This window comes from Gopherus flavomarginatus, chromosome 18 (assembly GCF_025201925.1).
Source record: "Gopherus flavomarginatus isolate rGopFla2 chromosome 18, rGopFla2.mat.asm, whole genome shotgun sequence".
In the NCBI taxonomy this organism is placed as follows: Eukaryota; Metazoa; Chordata; order Testudines; family Testudinidae; genus Gopherus; species Gopherus flavomarginatus.
Genome location: NC_066634.1, coordinates 23,558,870 through 23,581,626, shown reverse-complemented (window position 1 = coordinate 23,581,626; position 22,757 = coordinate 23,558,870). Strand labels below are relative to the sequence as shown.

Sequence of the window (22,757 nt, the reverse complement as noted above, 5' to 3'; positions counted from 1 at the left end):
GAGTATTATGGAAGTATCTCTGCATAGATGCCAAAGGTTATTTTGCCCTCTATAGGGACGGCTATAACCATAGGAGCTTCTCCCCATAACCGCCTATGGTTCTATCACTGTGTAGGAACCTTTATAGGAGTTTCTCTCCATAGGAGCCTAAAGTTACCCCACTCTGTATAGGGACTTCTATAGCGGCTTCTCATTCTGGGAAACTAGGGTTGCCGCACGCAATACAGGGATTTCTATAGGGGCATGTGATGAGGTGGGGGATTTTCCTGTTTTTAACTTGTTTTTCCACTGGTTCCAGGAGGGGTTTAACCCCCGAGAGTGGACCCCCAGAAGCAGGGTGGCCAGACAGCAAGCGTGAAAAATCTGGATGGGGGTGGGGGGGTAATGGGCGCAGATATCAGAAAAAGACCCCAAACCCGGGACTGTCCCTATAAGGTCGGGACATGTGGGTCGCCCCCGCCCCGGGGCCACGAGTGGGCAGGACCCGGGCGCCTCGCACAGGCCCGAGCCTGGTGCACGCGCCGCTCTGGGGCAGCTGTGTCCGGGTCTCGGCCAATGGGCGGGGTCCGTGTCACGTGACCGGGAGAGCGGCTCGCTAGTCACGTGGCGCGGGAGGCAAGGGCGGGGCTTCCCCCGTCACGTGATAAGAGGGCGCTCGCCGGCCTTTCCGCCATCACGTGACGGGGCGCGGCGCTCGCGACAGCTGAGGCGGCCGCTTTCCTCCCCCCCGCCATGGACCCGGCCGGGAAGGAGAAGGAGGCGCTGCAGCTCCTGGCCGAGGCCGACAGGAAGGTCCGCGGCTCCCAGTCCTTCTTCGCGGGGCTCTTCGGGTGAGTCCGCCGGCCGGGGCCTGCGGGGGGGGCTCTGTGAGGCGGGGGGGCGGGGCCTGCGGGGGGGGCTCTGTGAGGCGGGGGGGCGGGGCTTGCGGTGGGGGGCTCTGTGAGGTGAGGGGGCGGGGCCTGCGGGGGGGCTCTGTGGGGTGAGGTGGAGGGAGCTGGGGGGCTCTGTGGGGGGGCGGGGCCTGCGGGGGGGCTCTGTGGGGCTCTGTGGGGGGGCGGGGCCTGCGGGGGGGCTCTGTGGGGGGGCGGGGCCTGCGGGGGGGCTCTGTGGGGTGAGGTGGGGGGGCGGGGCCTGCGGGGGGGGAGTTCTGTGAGGTGGGGTAGTGTGGGAGGAGGAAGTGGGCTGCAGGGAAGATCACAGCCTCCGTGACTCCAGAACTAGGATCGTCCCTCTCTGAGCCCTGCAAGGGCAACTCCCTCCCTCCTAGGGCAGGCTGCCTCGGGTGGGGATGGGGGTGCGGTGGGGTTCCTTTCTAAAGGGGGAGTGTAGGGGGGGTTTCTTTCTCCCCACCTTCCTTAGCCAAGTCCCCCACCACCACTTCTAATCTTGCAGTGCTTTAGTGCTCGCTCACCCTGACCTGCCGAGAGGGGGGTGGGTTGGAGTTCCCAGCCGGGATTTGTCCCCATAGCTCCCCTCTACTCCTAGGAGGGCTCAGCCTGTTCTGGTGAAGCAGAGACTCCTAATGTATCGAGGTGGGCAGGAGGAGTTTGAGGGTGCAGGCATGAGCCCCATCTACACAGTGGCTTCTGTCATGGCTACTTCTGGTGGTGACCTGTACTTTTTGTCTGGGTGTTTTTCCTTTGGGGAGTGACTCAGAACAATCAAATGTTACTAAACTTGGAGGACATGTAAGGAAGGGTAGCACAGCAGCGCATTGTGGACAGGATGGGGTGTTTTGTGTGGCTGCAGAAGTTAAGAGCATGGGCAGAAAAGACAGCAAGTCCTGGTCTAACCACAGAGTTGCACCAGTTTTACTACTTGGAATGGAAGCTGTTTGGTGCAGGGACAGTCCTTTTGTTCTGTGTTTGTGTAGCACCTGGCACTGGGAGGTCCTGGTCCATGACTGAGGCTTCACTGAAATAAAGTGATGCGATGTTGAACTGATGCAATTTTTTATGTGGATGCTTCTCAAGTGGTTTATGCCTGGGTTGTGTTGGTAAAAGTCATTGTTGAGTTTAGACTGTCTGTACTAGTTCTAAACTCATAACCCCTGCATGGATGCTTTAAAGTATTGTCTTAACTGATTTGTGTTACATCTGTCCATGCACATTGCATCTAACACAGTGCAGTGTTGCAATATAGGTAGGCTTGGTAGAACTTGATGTTTGTTTATACTGTTGATGACTATCAATGTTTCTAAGTATTTAATTTAATTTCACAATTGCAGGAAATTGTGTGTGGGGGATCAGACTAATCATCTAACAACTGTATATTAAACTCACACTTTGTAAACCTTAAACCATACATTGTCAACATCACATCAAACCACAAAATAAATATCCTTAAATCAAACTCTATTATATTCTCAAGCAGCACTTTTCTTTCTTTGCCTATCTGCAGATTTCAGTTATTGATGGAAATATTTTCTTCATCAGTTTGCATCATCTCTGATCTTTCCTAGCCTCGTTATAGATCCCAATCTGTGGAGGATAGGAGTCTTACAGCTCCAGCCAAGGAGGCTTGGTGCTCTAGTTCAAGCTGTCGCAGCTCACTCTTTTCACTCTGGAGGTTCTTTGTTCAGTCCCCTGTGTGTCTGCCAAGATGGTGGTTGTCACTTAGGTCAACCTAAGTTTTAGGTATACACCAGGCCTATCTGTATCAATCAGGGATGTGAAAAATTCACACATCAAGAGAGATAATTAAGCCAACCTAAGCTCTGGTATAGATGCCACTAGGTGGACAGAAGAATTCTTCTGAGGGGGTAGATTTGTTGCCCTAACAGAAGAACCCCTCCTGTCACTGTAGAAAGTGTCTACACTAGTGTTGCTGCAGCTCTTCTGCTGTAGTGCTTGTAGTGTAGACATACCCTCTGACAGACCTTAAGATCCTCTGTAAATGAAGTGAAGTGCATGTTAGGAGAGTACTCAGTGGCTTACCATGGCTTGAGGAAGAGGTAATGGCTGACAGATTTAGAGGTGACAGTGAGCATCAAATTAGATCTGAGCTTGAAATGTGCTAGGGCTACCAAAGAAAAGCCGATGCAAATTTTGAGGCTGTATACTGCAGAGCCAGCATGTGTAGAGAAAGGTATGTGATAGTTCCCCCTATGTGACTCTGTAGCTGAGATGCTATGGTCAGTTCTGGGACATAAGTGACTGACTGGAAAGGAGGTCTGAGGAGAACGGCAATAATCAAATGGCCTGGAGGAACTGGATTTGGAGGGAAAGATCAGGCCTGTGTAGTTTGGCAAAGCAACCACTAACTAAGGGGTGTCACATCCGTAAATAATAGGCAGGTGTATGCATTAAATAATGAGGGGAATTTAACATGATACACAGGCAATGGGTAGGACTGATAAAAACCAAGGGGGAAATAAAGGATAAATTGCAGGGAGAGCTTGCTGGCAGTGAGACCCGTTACTGCAGAAATACCTCTGCTTGGGATTCTAGAAACTGGACTGGATGCCAGAGGTTTTCTATAGGGAGCAATCCTGCATTGTTTTCCCCAGGCAGATAGGAATGGCTGTGAGCTGTGTGTGTTAGAAACAGTGGATAGCCAGATGCTGCATGTGGCTAAATCACATGTGTGTTGGTGCGGAGGGGGGTTTAAAATGCAGTCCCATCTGGGGGAGATCGGGTTAGTTGGAAGCTAGCACAGCTAGTGGCTTTAATCCTGTGGCCTATGGGGGAATTCAGTTCGCCTCTGCAGCTTGTCCTAGCTGTGCATCTGATTGTGCTGCAGGCTGGATTCTCAATTGAAGCAGCAGCTGCCAGAGGGGTAGGGCTGGGGGAGGGCATACAAGAGCAAGTGACAAAGTTCTTGTGACTCAAGGCACATTGTTTTCTCTCATCTGGGCCACTAGATTCCCAAGGTCTCCAGAGCAGGGAGCTGCAATAGATAACGATTTCTTAATCAGCACAAATAAAGGGGGGGGGGGTTTGGAGAAGCTGGCAGGCTGGCTATCCAGAGGAGAGAGGAGGTGGCTGATGTGAAGAATATGATTCTTAATAATAAAATAGGAAACTGAAAACTCCAAAAGAGGCTGTTAAATTATGCCTTCTAAAATTCTTTGCCTGTAACAAGTGAGAATGCTGCACATTCTGCCTGCTAAATCTAATGTTCAAAGACAATATTTCTTGGTTCTAGGAACCTGGATTTCTGCTGGCATGTGACCCAGTAATACTGTTGTGTGCAGCTCTTCTCTTACAAAATGCGTACGCAAAAAGGCAGTTTAGAGAAATAGCAGAGCAGGGAAGAGAGACAGATAGACGAGATTTTTTGTGGTGTGTGTGCGCGTATACACTTATACAAAGCTTTTATTTTTGAGAGACAGTTGAAGATAAAGTTGAAGGAGGACTTAAAAAACCAAACCCAAGGAATCTAGGCGGGCAAGCCCTGTTAAGATTCAGAAACACAAATCTCAATGACTTAGGTGACTTTAAAAATCTATCCCCTGAAAACCCTTTAGGACATTTTTAGCAACTAAAATTTCCTAGTGATGGTTTTTAGTGTGCATCATAAATAGTTAGATGCTTTCAACTCATGTTAAACAAGTCATTGGTACATAACATCAGATAGCATTTAGCACAATGGTAATTGGCATTCGGCTATGAACAAGGTATACTCCCCAAAAATCTCACTATTTACAAAATACATATTGCTCAGATTTAACTTGTCTGCTTGCCATTAGTCAAATGCTTAAAACTTGCATCTGTAAATAAAACATGAAAGCTGATCCAGACTCACTCATGCTGTTGGTTTGAAACCTCAGTCTAAATTTTGCTCTTTGTAGAGCATTGTAGCAGTCTCCTTTAATGACCTAACTTGCAATGCTAATTTCCTGATTGGATGCTGGACATTGCTATCTTCAATGTCTGTTCTATCTGTCAGTATAGTGTGAGTGCTTCTTGATTGCCTCTGTTACTTCTCTTTACAAGGACTCTGTGAAATAGGGAAGGATTGTTATCCCTGTTTCACAGGTGCGAAGCAGAGGCCCAGATAGATGAAGATCACCCAATATTTCTGTTTCACGTGGAATGGAACCCTGGTCTCCAGAGTTAAAGTCCAATGCCTTAACCACAAGGTCACCCTTCCTCTCTAAACTGGATCAATTTCTCTGTCAACGTCTTCACGCTCTGGTACTAGTTGGAGGCTCCAACATAAGAGGGGATGGAGGGTAAAACCTTGTGCGCTGAAATATGTAATGGGAATATTCTGTCTAGCACTGATCTAACATTGAAATTCCTTGTGACAGAGGTACTTCTGATACAGCTGAAACCTTCAGCAGCCTTGCACTTCCATAGCTGCTTTTCAGCTCAAAGGATCTCAAAGCACCTTACAAACTGTACAGGCAGTACTGCTGCAAGGCAGACAGGTGTGCATAGCATCGACGAAGGAGACCAGGACACACAATGCACCGTTGCCACCATCAACACAGCACCAGGTGCCCAGAGTTCTTAAGGGCCCACTTAAAGAACTGGACAAATTGCATAGACTCTCTTTATCCAACTAGGCAGCACAGAGGGCCCAACTGACTGCTGGAATTGAAACGCTTCATTTCAGGAGAGTAAATGAGTTAGATTTTAAGGTCAAAAGGGACCATTATGGTCATCTAGTCTGACCTGCACAATGCAGGCCACAGGATCTCACCCCCTCACTCCTGTAACAAACCTCTAACCTGTGTCTGAGTTATTGGAGTCACCAAATCATGGTTTAAAAGACCTCAAGTAGTGAACTCCTCAGATACTGTGGAAAACCTTGTTTCCAGGTTATAGCTTTAGCTAAGCTGGTAATTAGCTAGCTAGTTAGTTGCTTTCCTGCTTTTGCTAGGAACTGTGGGCCAGGTTCTCCACTGCCCTGCACCCTGCCACTAACACCAGTGTTAAGTGAGTGTAATACACTCCTGTTCTGGTGTAATCCCAGTGTAGCACACTGACCATTTCTTTGGTGTAAATGACCAGCCATCGGGCTGCCTGTGTTGAGTTAATGAATTCCTTGGTAACCATATAGCCTTTAGCTTTGGCCCCTTTTTGGAAACGGGCTCAAGACTGAGGGATAACTTTGTCCCTCAAGCTGATCCAAACTACTGAGAACTCTAGCTAGCTCTGACCAGCAGTTTGGCAAGGTCTGTCTGCCATATGCAAGCAATTTTCAAATGGAATGAAACTCCGGTCTTTGGGGGAGACATGGGACTGCTTGCTTGTAATGTAAAAGCAGAATGTTGATTGCAAACAAAAGCATGCTGGTCGAAGCCAGCTGACAATCTGTATCCCAGGATATAAATTGTAAGGAAGTTCAAATACTTCTGCAGAATACTTGTTCTAGCCACACATTTGAGTAGAGGGAACGGGATTGTAGGGTAACTAGGTCCTATTCCTGGCTCAGCCCCTGTCTCACTGTGATGTTAGACCAAACTTTACCTCTGTTTCTATCATCTTTAAAATGGGTGACACTTGTGTAGCAAACAGAAATTTTGAGTGCGTGAGACTCTCTGAGGACAATAAACACATGCCTTTATTTCACTTTGTTTGCTAGATGTGCCAGCAAACAGCTCCCTGCTACCAGCATCATGGTCTCTTGCTACCTCTAATTTTGCAGAGCTATGAGCAGAGGGGAAAAAATGTAGCATAAACTCTTTGATCTTCTGATTAAAAAAAAAAACCTCACTGAAATGCTGCAGCTTGGATTGTCAGTTGCCTCGTGTCTAGGGTGTTTAGTCAGAATCAATAACTTCAATAGGTGGACACGTTCATTAGCAAAACTAACAGCAGCTGGGGGGACTGTGCCTGCATGCCACAATGCCTGAATTTGGAACGATTTATCTTAGCAGGCTAACTCTGCCCCAGCTTCGTAACTTCCCCTCTGAGGTTAACGGGCAGACTGAAAGTCGCTTCTTGAGCTTGGCTGGCATCGTGGCTGCCTCGGCAGTTGGCAGCTGAACCTCCCACACTTGGCAATGTGCTATTTCTAGGAGCCATGCAGCTGGTTTAAGATCTATGGTTGTTCATCAGTAGCTTTTATGGCCATCCCACACTAACATCTGTTCTGCTCGATTAGCAACAGAGAACAGATATGGGAGGAGGGCTTGGCTGATGGGAGCTGACGGCTTCATTCAAGACACATGTTTTTCCTTTCCTCCCCCACTAGTTGAGCCCTCTGAATCTTTGACTCCATTTTACTTGGTGTAAATGACACTGCTTCCATGGGGTATCAGCCTCATTTACTCTCGGCTCTTATGGTCTTTGGAGAACAGACTGAAAGTGAGTGGGAGTTGGCAAGGTGGCCCATTGAACATGTGGAATATCACGTGTGCATGGTACTTGGCAAAGCTTTCAGGTGGGCTCTGGAGCATCTCCAGGGCTTGTTTCTCATTGACCCTCTAGCTAGAGGGTTCTGGAGTTTTTTGGGCTTTTAGTGACTGGTCCCTGAGAAGCTTTCCTGTCCTTGGCGGGAGTCTAGCCTTCATGGCTGCAGTAATGAGTTGCTGGAGTTTGGAGGCAGGAAAACTTGAGGGGTAACTCTCCTGAACTGGCACTCTGGAGAGGTAGGGGCTCCTTTAGCCAACATTCTAGCCAGTGTCCATGGAGAAACTGTTCTTTGTAGGGCATGGGACCTTCTGCCACTAAAAGGAGAAACTGTTCCCTGGAGCAGAGTTTGCAGTGATGTGAGCGGAGGACTGGGGCTTTCCAGCGTGGTGAGTTTATGTGGTGCCTGATTGGTTTGTTTGCAGGGGCTCCTCCAAGATAGAAGAAGCATGCGATATCTATGCCCGAGCAGCAAACATGTTCAAAATGGCCAAGAACTGGAGTGGTACGTATGCCTGCTATGACGCTGCTGTCTCTGTTAACCATGCAGTGCTGGGTGGGCTTTGGGAGGGGTAGGGTCCCCTTGCAGGACAGAGCAGTAACTCCGGCTCTGAGTTTGTGCCACTAGCTAGCCTGTGGCAGCACGGGCGGCAGAGTCCATAATTTGGACATGGTGTCAGGGGAGGGACCATGCTGCACCAGTGGCTTGATATCTGGGTACTCAGAACGCTTGCTGAAGTCAGTGGGTTCTGCAAGGAATCAGCAACTCTGAAAATCAGGCCCATGGCTGGCTAGGTGCTCGCACGGCATGAGAATGAGCTCCATGGTTTCTTCCATGGGGAGGAACTCTCTAAGCAGCACCTTGCTGATTGCTCCTCTCTGGTTTTCCCTGTGAACTGGGTCCGTGCTAGGAAGCATGCAGTAAGAGGCAGCTGGTACTGCTATTAAACTGATTTTTCCCTGAGCTTGAGTATGAAGTGGCTGCAACACGGCCCCTCTGTGCAGGCAAAGACCATTGTGCAATGCTGCCTTCATGTTGGCTTCCTTAGCTCGCTATCTGGCACGCTTCCAAAAAAAGGAAGCTGTCTGTGAAACGACCCTCAGGCATCTCGGGAATGGCTGGGGTTTTGCTCCTCACTCTCCCGGTCTCTCTTCCAGCTGCGGGGAATGCCTTCTGCCAGGCAGCACAGCTCCACCTGCAGCTGCAGAGCAAGCACGATGCGGCCACCAACTTCGTGGATGCTGGCAATGCCTTCAAGAAAGCTGACCCGCAAGGTAAGGCGCCAGCGCTGCTGCTTGCCTCTTCTGCTTTCCAGGAGCTGAGGAACAGGTTCTGCTGTGATTATGGTGGAAGAGCTGGGAGTCGGGACATCTGGATTCTATTCCTGGTTCAGGGCGAGGGAGGAGAGGCAGGGGGGCTGGGAATCAGAACTCCCCCTAGGTTCTTTTTGAAGCTCTGCTACAAACTGGCAGGCTGAGAGTCTGCTGGTTCTGAGTAACTCCATCTGTCTGTCCTTGTACAATGGTGAGGATTCACTAACCCCATAAAATGCACTGATCAACTGGGACTATATAAACTACATGTTTAGCTGCATTCACGTACTGTACTTGCACCCCACCTTCCAGCTGTAGATATGTCATGGCCAATAGATCCCTCTGAAGAGGAGTAAAGAGACTTCGGACCCCTTGTGGAAATGTTCATTTTCTGATTTAGACTTTAAGGTCAGAAGGGACCATTATGATCATCTAGTCTGATCTCCTGCACAATGCAGGCCACACAATCTCACCCACCCACTTCTATAACAAACCCCTAACCTATGTCTGAGTTATTGAAGTCCTCAAATTGTGGTTTGAAGACCTCAAGCTGCAGAGAATCCTCCAACAAGTGACTCATGCTCCATGCTGCAGAGGAAGGCGAAAAACCTCCAGAGCCTCTGCCAATCTGCCCTGGAGGAAAATTCCATCCCAACCCCAAATATGGCGATCAGTTAAACCCTGAGCATGTGGGCAAGACTCACCAGCCAGCACTCAGGAAAGAATTCTTGCATCCTTAACCACCAAAGTTGATCAATGCACTTATCTGCGTGAAAGGAAAAAGAAAATGTTGTTTACTACTTCTCATAACACAAGAACTAGGGGTTACCCAGTGAAATTAATAGGCAGCAGGTTTAAAACAAGCGGAAGGAAGCATTTCTTCACACAGCCAACCTGTGGAACTCCTTGCCAAAAGATGTTGTGAAGGCCAAGACCATAACAGGGTTCAAAACAGAACTAGATAAATTCATGGAGGATAGATCCATTAATGGCTATTAGCCAGGATGGGCAGGGATGGTGTCCCTAGCATCTGTTTGCCAGAAGCTGGGAATAGGCAACAGGGGATGGATCACTTGATGATCACCTGTTCTGTTCATGCTCTCTGGGCCACCTGGCATTAGCCACTGTTGGAAGACAGGATACTGAGCTAGATAGACCTTTGGTCTGACCCAGCATGGATGTTCTTATGTGGCTTGCAGCCTGAGGGAGTAAACCCCACTGGCCAGTGTGCCTGTCAAATTACACGTTGAGATTCCTAGTTCAGTGGAAATCCTTGTGCAACGTGAAGAGCCTGTCTGCTGTGTTCATAGAATCTCAGGGTTGGAAGGGACCTCAGGAGGTATCTAGTCCAACCCCCTGCTCAAAGCAGGACCAGTTCCCAACTAAATCATCCCAGCTGGGGCTTTGTCAAGCCTGACCTTCAAAACCTCTAAGGAAGGAGATTCCACCACCTCCTTAGGTAACCCATTCCAGTGTTGTGCTGCTGTTCTAAGAGAGCCACCCCGGTCACTGTGTGTGTGTGTGTGTGTGTGTGTGTGTGTGTGTGTGAGAGAGAGAATTGCATCATGCTTGGATAAACCTGTTACTAGAATATTGCAACAGCTTCCAGGTATACTACTCCTGCTGCTCTGACTGAGTGCTTGGGGGGGCTTTCTCTGCTATGACTGTTAACTGGTCAGCTGGAATTTTGTGCTGGAGTGAATGTTCTGCAGTGCTGACTGCTGCAGTTTCCTCTCTCTCTGGCGTGGATTAGCTGTTTAGGATGCAGCAGGCATGCCACTGTGCTCAGGAGGGGACCTTGATAAAATCTGACCTACCACCTGGGAGCATTCCTCCTTTCACAGATGGCAAAGTCACACTGGTTGTGACCCTAACCAGCAAAAAGACAGGAAGCTTAGGACTCAATTCCGCGTGGAAGTTCTTGTGGCTGGTTAACATTATGAAAAGAGCTAATAGCAAGGAGTGCAGCTGAAAATGAGGTAGCTTGGGCAGCCTACAGAGATGCACTGTGTGGCCATGCGGAAAAGGGTGAAGTCTCCTAGTTAAGCTTCTAAGGGACTGCTCTGCACAAATGTTCACTGTGCAGCAGAGAACTGAAGGAGTTCTTAGAACTAACTACTCTTTAAATCTTTCTTCTGTCGAAGGGCATATATCCTGCAGGCAGTTCTGTGGGAGCAGACCCTGTGGAGGCTCTTTGCAAGTCTCTCCAGAGCAGTTTGCAGTGTCCCCTTCTATTTGTAGTGCCCAGCGCAAGAGGGATTCTACTTGATGTTGCGTGCTTTGAGGGTGATAACTTACGCCATGGTTATCTGAGCTGGGGCTTTGCACATGCAGTTAGATCCGCTTGAGTGGTGGTTCTGGAGAAAAGAGAATGAAGTAACCTGAGGAGACAACAGATTTAATCCTCTAGGGGATTTGCCTAATCTTTCGGCGATTTGTGTTCTGATTATCCAGCCACATGGCTCTCCGCGGAGCAGCCAGTGTGTGTTCTCCCGAGTAGTTTTTGGGAGATGGTATCCGGGCGTGGTGGGCAGAGGGATTTGAGCCAGTCCCAGTGGGGCCTGATGTATTTTTCCTCTCATTAGTGGGATTATTTTTTGCCCCTCTCTGCTAAATCCCATTACTCAGGCAGAGCTCCCTTAGGAAGACATGAACGCTGTTTGTCTAAGGATATCCTACACCAGGCAAAAGGACAATTTTGTGCATGTAACTAGTGTATCAATTCCTGAGACTGCAGTTCCTTGTCCCCCTGCGGGAACACGAGCAGGAGCATGCCCTCTACTCTGATGCTCAGAGCATCAACATCCCCAGCCTGTAGCGGGACATCAAGGTTAGCATCATGGCATTTTTGCTGTGAGCTGACTGGACAGGCAGAGCAAGTCTGGCCTGCCTTTAGGAGGGAGAGATCCTGCTCATGTGGCTCTGGTGCAGCTATGTTTTCTTTCCAAAGAACCTGGCTCTAACCCTGGGCATTAGAGGTGTCAATAACTGGACATGCAGGCAACCCCAAATCTACCAGCTCAAGTTCTCCTCTTAACCCTTGGCTCTGTGGGACAGCACTGGGGGCCTGGCTAGCCGTAGCTTGGAGAAGAAACAAGGGCAGCTGCTCTTTCTTCCTAGTGATAGTTTCCAAGTTATGGTGAGGGGAAGAGAGCCCCTTAGTCAATGTACAGGCCAGAAATGAGTGTCTGGCAGGCTTAAATGGCCCAGGTGCCAGAGCTCACAGCACTGAGGAAATATGTTCATAACTTGAAGGCTAGAAGGGACCGTTATGATATGCCCAGACTTACCCAGGCCAGAGAGGTTCACCCAGTGATTCCTATGTCCAGCCCAAGTGAGACTTGTTCTCCCTTTTAAAAGCTTGCAGATGGAGCCTGACCTGATTCATTGGTAAATACCCACATCCCTGTCTCGCGTTACTTCCAGTCTCTGTTCCTTCCCCCCAGCCTGCATTAGCTTTCCAGGCCCCTTGGACTAAAGCAGCCTAAGATTCAGCAGGTGCAACACCTATTGGTTTAGAGGCAGCTGCATCTGCTTATCCTAGGGTTGATTTCTGGTCAGTCAGCTTCCTGCTAGGGAGCAGTGCGAGTGACATTTGGGAACAGTAAGAAAAACTTGCCTGTCAGAGCTTGGCATTTATGTGCTGAAAAACACCCTCCCACGTCTTTCTGGAGAATGCTGGTGAGAGAAGCTCCTCTTGTACTAGAGCAAAATGTAGTAGTGAAGGGAGCCATCTTGTGTTGCTCACAGCGCTGCAAGATATTCAGCCAGAGCAGGCTGCTGGCCATGGCTTCCAAAGACAAGGCCGTGTCCATAGTCCATATGAGCTCCTGGCATATCTTTTTGGCTGGAAGATCCTGTCTGAAGAGCAGGGAATCCTCTCCGCTTTATTTCAAGTGGACTCTGAACTTTAGCCCCTAGTCTTGCAGGGGCCACTGCTGATTTAGCTGAATTGTTGAGGCTTTGTGGAAATGCCAGGGTTCGCTTGCCTGGAGACAGGTGAAGGATCGGGGCCATGAAGTGTTGTGGAGACACCTGGTTTTCTTATGTTAGTGATTGTGCTGGTGAGCTTTGCATGAACAGTCCTTAACCCTGAACGAAGCTCGTTGTTTGGGGCGAATAAACTGGTAGCTTGTGCACATCTTCCAGCTCCATCTTTTCACAGTTGTAGAGAGGCAGCATGGTCTGGAGGAGAGGGCCCCGTGCTGAATGTCCAGCCAAGTCGGCTCTGCTCCCAGCTCTGCCACTGACCTGCTGTGAGATCTTTTGGCCAGTCACTTCCCCTTTTGTGTCTTGTCCCTTCAGGGCAGGGACTGTGTCTCTCATGAAGTGTCTGAGCCCAGGGGTCCTGGGAGTGCTGCAGTGTTAAATATTACGGGTACAATGTACAAAAGCGCCTAAAGCTTTTTCCTCGCAGGCAGCGTCTGGTCGATGGCTGACTGCAATACCTCAGGATTCTTGTGTGCTTAGTAATCTCTACCGTCCTAACCAAGTTGGTGGCAGTTTCCTGGTCACCTCACTCATTGCAGCCTTGTGCTCTGGTCCCTGAGGCTTTCTTTTGCTGGACTGGTCTGGACAACAGCTGCATGAGACATTGGGGCGCAGGGTGTGAAATAACACCACTACAGAGAAAATCTTCGATTCATTAGCTCCTCTGCAGGCCCCTTCTAGCCATGGTACCATCTGTCCCCTGCTCTCAGTTCTCTGGGGGTTTACAGCCTCAGTGACTTTTCTTAAGTGGCTATTGATCTCTGTGGAGTGGTTGTGCTAGAAACAAACACCTGGCTGTCACTTTCAGGCAGATCAGAAGAGTTAATGAACAGCTTCATTTCTCTAAGCTACTATGCTAAAAAAAGTTTGTTTGTTTGTTTTTTTTAAACAGAAGCCATTAACTGTTTGATCAGAGCTATCGAGATCTACACAGACATGGTAAGTCTGTCCCACCATGTCTGTGGACCAAACTACAGAACTTTCTCTCTGCTTCTGGTCTGCTGCAGAAGGGAGGGTGATCCAGTAGCTGGTGCTCTTCACTGGGCTCTCAGCCCTGTAGCTCTGTGCTGCTGGAAGTGCTATCAGCCAGATCAGATGACCCTGATTACTTGTGGTTCCTAAAAGTACCATGGAACTGCTTGGAAGAGTCGGTGATTCAGCCACCGTGTTCTTGGCCAAGTTGAGGCAGAAGCAGAGGGTGCCTCTGGCTAATAGCCTAGCACTTGGGTACAGCAGTGAATGGATACCCTAGATATAATTCAGCCTGTGTCCTAACCAGTGTGTGGATTGAACTGAGCAGGGCAGCCTGCTGCAGTTTTGCCAGCTGAATGAAGCCGGTATTGGACTTAAAAGAGGGGTTTGTAGCGACTTCAGAATCAGCTGCCATGGCAGGTGTGTTTATACTCACTGTGATGCCATTCAGAGAACTCCAGTGGGGAATTCCCTGAGGTTCACCAGTGCATCCTCCCCACTGCAAGTGTAGCACAAGTGCAAAGACACAGGAGCTGAAGTTGCTGAGTCAGTGGACTTGCGTTAATTTCCCTCTCCTCTTCCAGGGTCGATTCACCATCGCCGCTAAGCATCACATATCGATAGCGGAGATCTATGAGACGGAGTTGGTGGATATAGAAAAGGTAAGTCCTGAGGATGCTGCAGGAAGGGAGGGAATCAGTCTGCCTTGTAGCTCTCTTATCTAGAAATAGGTTAAATTACAAACAGTCTGCTGTGATTGGCCTGATGGTGTTGCTGTGTCGGATGTGCAGCCTTGCGAGGACTTGAGCTTCATCCTGCGTTTGAATCCCGTTAGACACGCTCATGGCTAATTAGAACACCCACTGTTAGAGTAACTTCTTGGTAATTAGGAATATAAATCCTGCTGCAGGACCTAAGCCAATTGCTAACTCATGGGGGAGAAGGGGAAAGGGTTGGAAGATACTTTTGTAGCAGGTTGTCATAATTGTTCATTATGTTTTTTGCACCTTCCTCTGAAGCTGGTGGTACCAGTCAATATCCGAAGCGAGAGATTGGGGGTGGATGCCAATGGCTCGGTAGCCTAGGGGTATGGGTCTTGCCTTGGGTGTCCATATGTTCTGAGGTTAAACCCAGGTGGAACCCTGGCAACTGGTGATGTATTTTGAGGTCATATTAGTTGGTCCCAGCTGGCCTGAAAGCTGGATCTGGTTCCGGGCCAGGTTCTCTATTGTTTTGCACCTTGTGGTCACTCTCACCAGCGCAACATGGATGGAAAACACGAGCCCATCAGAATGGCAGCACTCCATGCTGGTGTAAATGACTGCACAAGTTGCAGGGCAGTGGAGAATTGGGTCCTGTAAGCCTCCCCTTGGGGAGGACACCATGTTTATAAACAGAAGCAGAACTAAAAATTCACCAGCTGGAACAAATCGCAGGCGTTTGGAATGCGGACACTGGCAAAGAACTACCAAAAAATCTGTGCAGCCCCTTGACATGGCTTGTGCTGTACCTGGCCCACGTGGGTGTCTGAGCGCCAGAGGAGCAGTCAGCTCCAGCTGTATGCCCCTAGGATCGCTCCTTCTCTTTTATAAGACGAAATGATTCAGGAGAAATAACGTTCTTCCTTGTGCGGGAGAACTTCTGCTGCTGCATCGGGGTTCTGTAGGGCTGCCCACACACAAACTGGCGCTGCGTATATCAAACCCATACGAACAGCTACTTTGGCTTTTTTCAGTTGAGCTTAAACCTGTTTCACTTTGACTTAAGCAAAACCAAAATACTATCTCAGGTGGTAAACAGGGGTTTTCTCATGACTGGCAGCCCCCTTGTGACAAGCCCCCTGCTACACCCCCTTTTATAGCTGTGGCACAAGGTGGGGATCTTGTCTGTGCTTGGCCCCCACCCCTCCTTCTAAATGGAAAAGTACAAGATTTAAGATGGATTTCAGTATCAGGTGACATGGTCACATGTTCCTGTGAGACCTCATTCTTCATTATCCCCAGCCCACAGGTACTCAGGAAGGCTTGCAGGTAAATAACCTCATTCACAGTTTGATTCTGAAGCACCCTTAATGGCTTCCACTTAATATGTTTACATCAGTAATACAAGTTTATATTTTATTTTTCTAACTCCATACATAGAAATGATATGTGCAAGCAGATAGGATGAACACACTCAGTAGATTACAAGCTTTCTAATATCAGAGGGGTAGCCGTGTTAGTCTGGATCTGTAAAAGCAGCAAAGAATCCTTTGGCACCTTATAGACTAACAGACGTTTTGGAGCATGAGCTTTCGTGGGTGAATACCCACTTTTTCAGATGCATCTGATGAAGTGGGTATTCACCCACGAAAGCTCATGCTCCAAAATGTCTGTTAGTCTATAAGCTTTCTAATGATACCATACAAGGGGTATTTAGTTTAAAGCATATTCCAGTTATGTCATATTCACAAGCATATTTCCATAAAGCATATGGAGTGCAACGTCACAACCAGGGTGGGGGTGTGTATCTTGTAAAATTCTGCTTGGGAGCTGATGGGAGGAAAATCCAGAGTGCTGGGGTTGTCACGGGGGTGGTGGGCTGTGGTCCCTTGGCAATCTCACAGTACTGACTCTGAGAAAGCTACAAAACCAGCTTAATATGTCTAATGGATCTAGGTCAGACAAGAGGAGGAAGGATGGCCTTGTGGTTAAGGCACCGAACAGGGACTGGAGAGACCTGGGGTCAGTTCCTGCCTCCACCAAAATCTTCCTGCATGCTGTGCCCAGAGTCTGTTTATCTCTGGTCCCAATTTGTGTGTGTGTGTGTGCGCGTGCACGGGGGCGTGATTGTGTAATCTCTCTTGGGCAGGGACTCTGTGTTCATGCAGTGCCTGTCTTGGTTGGGGCTGCAACTGCAGGAGTGCCTGATGGGGATGGACGTTCTAGGTTCTAGTGAGGCTCCAGCCACAGGCTCTTTGTGACCCTGGACTCCATTGCTGGTTGATGAGCGACACCTCTCAGCTCAGGCCCTGTGTTCTGGAGTTTGCCTCGCAGATGGCTGAAGGCATGGGTGGATTTTGTGTGTAGGGTTCTCCGCAGTTCTGGCATGCGGTGCTGTCCTTGGGAGGCGGTGCTGTGGTCTCTCAATTCCGCTGGTGCTGCCAGCAAACTGCCTGGGGTGCCCTCATGGTGTGTTGCTTTCTTTCTAGGCGATAGCCCATTATGAGCAAGCTGCTGATTACTACAAAGGGGAAGAATCCAACAGGTAAATCAGCTGCTGCTTTGCCTCCTCTTGCTGTAGAATACAGCATAACAGCCATGCCTTAATGCCCGTGCTCTGTAGGCATATGGGTGGCCATGCCAGCACAGCTCCCTTGAGGTGGTATTGTAACCATACAATCCAGCCCAATAAGGGGTAGCATGTAGCTATGCCAGCCTAGGAGCTTTCTAGCTCCTGTGTGAGGGGGGTAGGGCTACGGCTCTGCCCGCCTCTCTGGGAGGGTGAATAGCAGCCCAGCTGGAGCTGCTGTCCCGCTGCACAGGCTCTGGCATTGCAGGTGGGTTCCTTGTGCCTCTTTGCTTCCCCACTCTGGTGCACAGCTGGGTCTGCGGCTGAGCCTTTAGAAAGGACTTGACTGCAGTGATTGTTGCTATAAAGGGTACGATGCAGACACCACTCATTTTCCCCCCCCTCTTTAGTGGCATTGTGATACTGAGCAAACCCTTAGGCACCTGGGCCCAGTGGCAGATCAACAGAATGCGCCTAAAGGGGCTGCTTGATCCTGTGGACAGTTCGGGTGTAAAAGCTCTCCTTTGTAATGGTAATGGGCCGTGTGTTAAAGCAGGGATCCTGGGGTCTCCTGCTGCTGGGGGGCAAAAAAGAAAACTGCATTTGTGTGGTTGGTTGAGTATCTGAGGCAGTGCTGTCTTTCACGTCACACTAAGTGCTCTGCCCTCGGGAAGGGAGCGCACTTCACGATCCTCGCAAATGGCCAATGGGGAGCGCAGCCTTCGGGATGCTGCCATCAGCTTGTTTTTTTGCCATTTTTGTTTCTTTGCAGCTCTGCCAACAAATGTTTACTGAAAGTGGCCACTTACGCAGCCCAGCTGGAGCAGTACCAGAAAGCCATTGAGATCTATGAGCAGGTCTGGGACTCTTAATTGTGTTTAAAGGGCAGGCATGTTTGCTCACCTCATGGTGTCTCCTTTTCCTGGGGAGATCCAGAATCCACAAGGCTGGGTCTGTGGAGATCCCAGCTGGCTTTGTCTGCCTGCGGTTCTCATAGGGTGGATGGGAATAGCTATGTAAATGCCTCACTATGTTAAGGTCCATTCTGAGCTCACAGCACTATCTGAGTGAGGGGTGTCTGCAGACTGTCATGGCAGGGCTGGGTGTGTTGGAGGCAGCAGGTGTGTACAGGAAGCTGGCCACTCCTGTCCTAGTGTAGAGGATGAGGATTCAGATGGGTGGGTCCCCCTGCTCCATGTACATCCTGGACAGGTGCCCAAATATTCACCCCTCAGTAGGAATCTGGTCCCTTTGGTGTGTTGCAGGTGGGCACTAATGCGATGGACAGTCCCCTGCTGAAGTACAGTGCTAAGGAATATTTCTTCAAGGCGGCCCTCTGCCACTTCTGCATTGACATGCTCAACGCAAAGGTTGGTCTGGTGCTACAGAGCCACTGCTCCACTACTGAACGGGGCGTGAGGCTGGGGGCCCAAGGGCCTGCTTCACCAGCACCTCATCAGTCCATGTAAACACCTCAAGCAAGGGTAGCCCCTAAAGGGACCCACAATGAAGTTGGGGGGGGAGAAGCTCTGTTGCCACCGGAGTGACCACCTGTAAACACCCCTCAAAGCCCTGTCCAAGCAGTCTAGTTCCCCTGCTCCCTTTGTGAGCAGTCACTCGAGCCACAGGCAGGGCTCTCACAGAATCACATCAGGATTGGGCCAGATACCTCCTGAGGTCCCTTCCAACCCCCTGCTCAAACAGGGCCAATCCCCAGATAGATTTTTACCCCAGTTCCCTAAGTGGCCCCCTCAAGGATTGAACTCACAACCCTGGGTTTAGCAGGCCAGTGCCCAAACCACTGAGCTATCTGTTCCCCTTCCTCTGTCTTTCCAGCTGGCCATACAGAAATATGAAGAGATGTTCCCAGCCTTCTCAGACTCCAGGGAGTGCAAACTGGTTAAAGTGAGTGACTCTTCCTTATTGTCCCGGCGCTGCCTGGTGGTTCACACCTCAGAATCGCATGAGTCTCCCCGCTCCTCCCCCAATTCAGAAGCAGAGTATTGTGCCTTGGGAGGACCCATGTGAGAAGTGGCCGGATGGGGAAGTTTAAAATCAAACTGTCTGCAAATCTAGAGTGAAATGACTCCACCACTAACATTCACTGGACTCTTCTAACAGTCTAAGGCAGGGGTCTCAACCTTTTTTCTCTGAGGCCCCTCCAGCATTCTGTAAAAACTCCAAAGCCCACCTGTGCCACAACTGTCTTTTTCTGTATATAAAAGCCAGGGCCAGTGTTAGGGGGTAGCAAGCAGGGCTGTTGTCCGGGGCCCTGCAAAGCTAAGTTGTTCAGGCTTCGGCTTCCGCCCTGCATGGTGGGGCTTTCACTTTTGGCCCGGGGCCCCAGTGAGTTTAATGCTGGCCCTGCTTGGCGGACCGGCTGAAATCTGTTCATGGTCCCCCCAGGGGCCTGGACCCCTGGCTGAGAGCTGCTGGTCTGAAGAGCATGAAGTGCTCTTCTGTTGGTCCAGCTGTTCAGAATCCCCAGCTCTCTAGTCCAGCTGTTCCGTACCAAAATCCATTCCTGTTTTTAGCAAGATGAGGAGCCATCCTGCTCTACTTGTGAGAAGCCAGTGTGCAGGAAGCCTGTTGTACTGCAGCATTGCTAAGCAGCAAGGCAGTAGGAGGGTACCCATCCCCCAGGTGGGTTGAGAGGCCCCTGGACTAGTTCTCTTCCCCTGTGGGCTGGCTAGTGCGGAACTGGGACTTTTGCAGAGTGCTGGACTGCTAGGGCAGCTCCTCCCCTCCTGCGAACAGTGCTCTGAATCTGTTGCTTTGATAAACTATTGTGCTTTAAATAAAAAGCCAGATCCAATCCTGATACACAGGGCAGCTGTTCAACTGGAGCTGCCTGTCAGCCATTTGAATTTTCCCGATAATAAGGCTGGCTTTAGCTACAGGGTCTCTTCTTGCACCTGTGAGCTGGCTTAAGCCTCAAAGGTGCCGCAGGTTACTGGGAGTTCCTGCGACTTGTGGAAATTAGTCCAGATCTGTGCTGATCCTTATTCCTTTCTCCGCCTCACAGAAGCTACTGGAAGCTCATGAAGAACAGAACATTGACAGCTACACCGACTCTGTAAGTGCAGCGGGGAGGGAAGCATCTAACACAGCTCTGCACTGGAGAGAGACTGGTGTGAAGTGTCTGCTTGGGACACAAGTGTAGGAGCTGCACACATGGGTGTGAGGAGTCCTTGTCAGAAACTGGGCATGCTGAGCCTGCTTGTGTGATCACTGTGCTAGCCAGTCCCAGAGTTGGTGGTGGATTCCACGCTACAGTGTGTTCTCAAGGACTTAATCCCATCTTGCCATAAATGACCAGGCCACAGAGCTCCTTCCCCTTCCTTGGTACAGACTAATGGATCAGGCAGATATTCTGCCTGATTTCTCTGTAGGGCTGTTACTAATTCACTCCCCCACCCACCCCCAGGAAAGCCTGACTTCCTTGTCCAGGCTCCTGTTACGTGTCAGCACAGGATGCAGCTCCTTTTGGCTTCATCAGGATTCTTGGGAATGTGGCACTTCTACAGATCAGCCCATAACAAGCTATATGTGGGCTTACCTTGGGAGAGGGGAAGTTTTCTAAATTTTCAGAACGCCAGTTGGGTTAACAACATGGAACCTAGAAACATTAAGTAGAGCTCCTTGAAGTTAAGGACTAAGGAGAACATGGGGAAGAGAAGCTGAGTTTTACCCTGAGTGGATTTGTTTCTTGTAGGAAATTCCAGGCTCCAAAGTGTATCTACTGCAGTGGCCTGTTTCCTGCTGCATAGTGCTAACCAGCCACCAGGTGAATACAGCTGGGTGTATAGCACTCATTCTGATCATTCTCTCCCTGACCTTCCAGGTAAAGGAGTATGATTCCATCTCACGGCTGGACCAGTGGCTCACCACCATGCTCCTCCGTATCAAGAAAACCATCCAGGGTGAAGAGGAGGACCTGCGTTAAACCCCATCCCCTCCTTCCCTGTCACCATCAACTCTCTTTCCTCCGCAGAAGTCTGCATGGATATCTTTGGGGTGGGGAGGGTGGGGCCTGGAGGAGAAAGATTCGTACTTCAGTGACGTATTATCCCTTGTCTCGTAACCCTTTTGCCCCACAACCCAAAGAGCATAACTTTGCTAAACAAGGACAGGATGTGCGGCTGTAACCACCTGACTCAGCTGCTCTGACGTATTGGCGTGACACTAGCTCATTCCCCCGGGGCCAAACAATGACTTCCTGGTCCATGGAGCTTCCCAACCTGCCTGTGGGCTCCTGCCCTGGTGCGATGGTCTAACACCCTTCCCCATCCCTCTTGTTCCCTCTTCAGATATTTAATTGTATAAAAATTACTCTGTATGATTAAGATCTTAAACCTGCTTTAGCCGTGATGTGCTTCACGCTGGCTTCAGAAGACAGCACCAAGTCAGTTTGCCTCCTAATTCCTGCTGTTTCAAACAGATCCTTTCTCACTGCCCCACACTGTCTGATGGGACAGGTCTTGCCCATCCCAGGCAGGGATTTCAGACTCGGTACCAGCAGGAGTGGGGATGGGGAGAGCCTCTCCCTCAGCCCTTAACTGCCTCCCCTCCCTAGCCTGTGATCAGATCCCTGTAGGGGTTCAGAAGCCTGAGTTTTGAGTATCTCCAGCAGGCCCGGAGCCCTCCTTTAGGCTGGGAGATTACAGGTGCAGTGACTTTCCCCAGTGGCCTGAGCTGTGAGAACAGGTTCTGCTACTCTCTGGCCTCTCCTAGCCCCCATGGAGCTGGGAAATATGGCAAGCACAAGCTGGCACTTCTGTCTCCTGCTTATTTCAGTGAAGAACTGTATGACCCTTGTATCTAACGTCTTGGCAGCAAATACTTCCAGGGCCCCCCTCAGTCCCCAGAGCTCTGCAAGGAGCTGGCAGTTGTGATACAGCGCGAAGTGACGCTTCCTATCTCCTCCTTTCCCGTTCCTTTGTCAACTGCACATGCTAGCTTGAGAAATACACCCCATTCCTTTCCACCCACCCACAGGACTGTAGTGCTGCTCTACGGCCAGCTATTAAGGGGTGTCAGACACTGTCATTCGGGTGCAGCCCAAAGAGGCGAGAGCTGGACTGGACAGTCATTCCCACGCCACATGGGTAGCCAAAAATTAGTTCTGTGCTTCTGGTATATTATAACCTTAGCAAACCCTTCTGTGGTGACTGTTTAGTTTAATCCTGTCTCAGACTAGGCAAAAGACTCTACAGCATGGGTGAATCCTGTATGCAGCAGGACACTTGCTGTGGTGGGCGTGGCACCTGGTTGGAAGGGAATGTTACTCCCGTTCAGTGTTGTGTGTACGGTACATGTTGCCATAAGTTTTTATTTCTGGGTCATTCTGTCTTGGTTTTGAAAGCTAGCCCAAGAGGGGAGGGGCCAGGGCAGTTCAGGGTTTATCTTGCAGTAATTCCTATTTCTGTATTGTTTGTCGAAAGAAACAGGAAGTCTTGCTGCATGTTTTAATGTCAACAGAAAGCGACTCTTGCTGAGTGTAGTGAATAATTGCACAAGAAAAATAAAAACTTTGCATGAGCAGAAGCTGATTTTTTTCTAACTGTAACACTGCAGCTAAATTCATGCTGCTTCACTGAATGCATTTGTGGGCTTACGTGTTGGAGGTCTCCTATCCTCCCTGCACAACTTCCTCTCCCTCATTGCAACGGACTTCTCCCATTACCTTGCAATCCTTTAAAATTGTGATTCTATTCTGAATGCTGGCTATGAAGCTAACACAAAAAACCCATCTTCAGTTGCCAAATCTGCCCTGTGTATTCAGCTGTCTGTCTTCTGTGGGGCTAACAAGACTGAACTGAGCAGACTGACCTAGAATCTACCCGAGCTCTCAATCTGTCAGCTGAAATAACTGCAGAATATTTCATTCCAGTTCCTCAACAAAAT

At 49.6% G+C, this 22,757-nt stretch overlaps 1 protein-coding gene across 2 annotated transcripts; it reads left to right on the top strand.

The window, feature by feature from the left end:
• Window positions 1-668: 668 nt before the first annotated feature.
• Window positions 669-22,397, top strand: NAPA (NSF attachment protein alpha). 2 transcript variants are annotated; one of them, XM_050928612.1, is made up of 11 exons: window positions 669-830; window positions 7,730-7,809; window positions 8,463-8,579; window positions 13,501-13,547; window positions 14,165-14,242; window positions 16,771-16,826; window positions 17,623-17,707; window positions 18,116-18,220; window positions 18,687-18,755; window positions 19,876-19,926; window positions 20,695-22,397. In XM_050928612.1, exons 1-11 carry the CDS (start codon window positions 733-735, stop codon window positions 20,794-20,796), a joined length of 888 nt encoding a protein of 295 aa, XP_050784569.1. In that variant the 5' UTR covers window positions 669-732; the 3' UTR covers window positions 20,797-22,397. The 2 variants fall into 2 exon arrangements, with proteins under 2 accessions (XP_050784569.1, XP_050784570.1); XM_050928613.1 differs by lacking the exon at window positions 669-830 and adding an exon at window positions 7,236-7,259.
• Window positions 22,398-22,757: the final 360 nt, after the last annotated feature.

Coding starts and splice junctions, on each gene's coding strand:
- NAPA (XM_050928612.1), top strand. CDS start 733: ATGGACCCGGCCGGGAAGGAGAAGGAGGCGCTGCAGCTCCTGGCCGAG. Junction 14,243..16,770: donor AGTTGGTGGATATAGAAAAG/GTAAGTCCTGAG, acceptor CTTTCTTTCTAG/GCGATAGCCCATTATGAGCA. Junction 18,756..19,875: donor GGGAGTGCAAACTGGTTAAA/GTGAGTGACTCT, acceptor TCCGCCTCACAG/AAGCTACTGGAAGCTCATGA.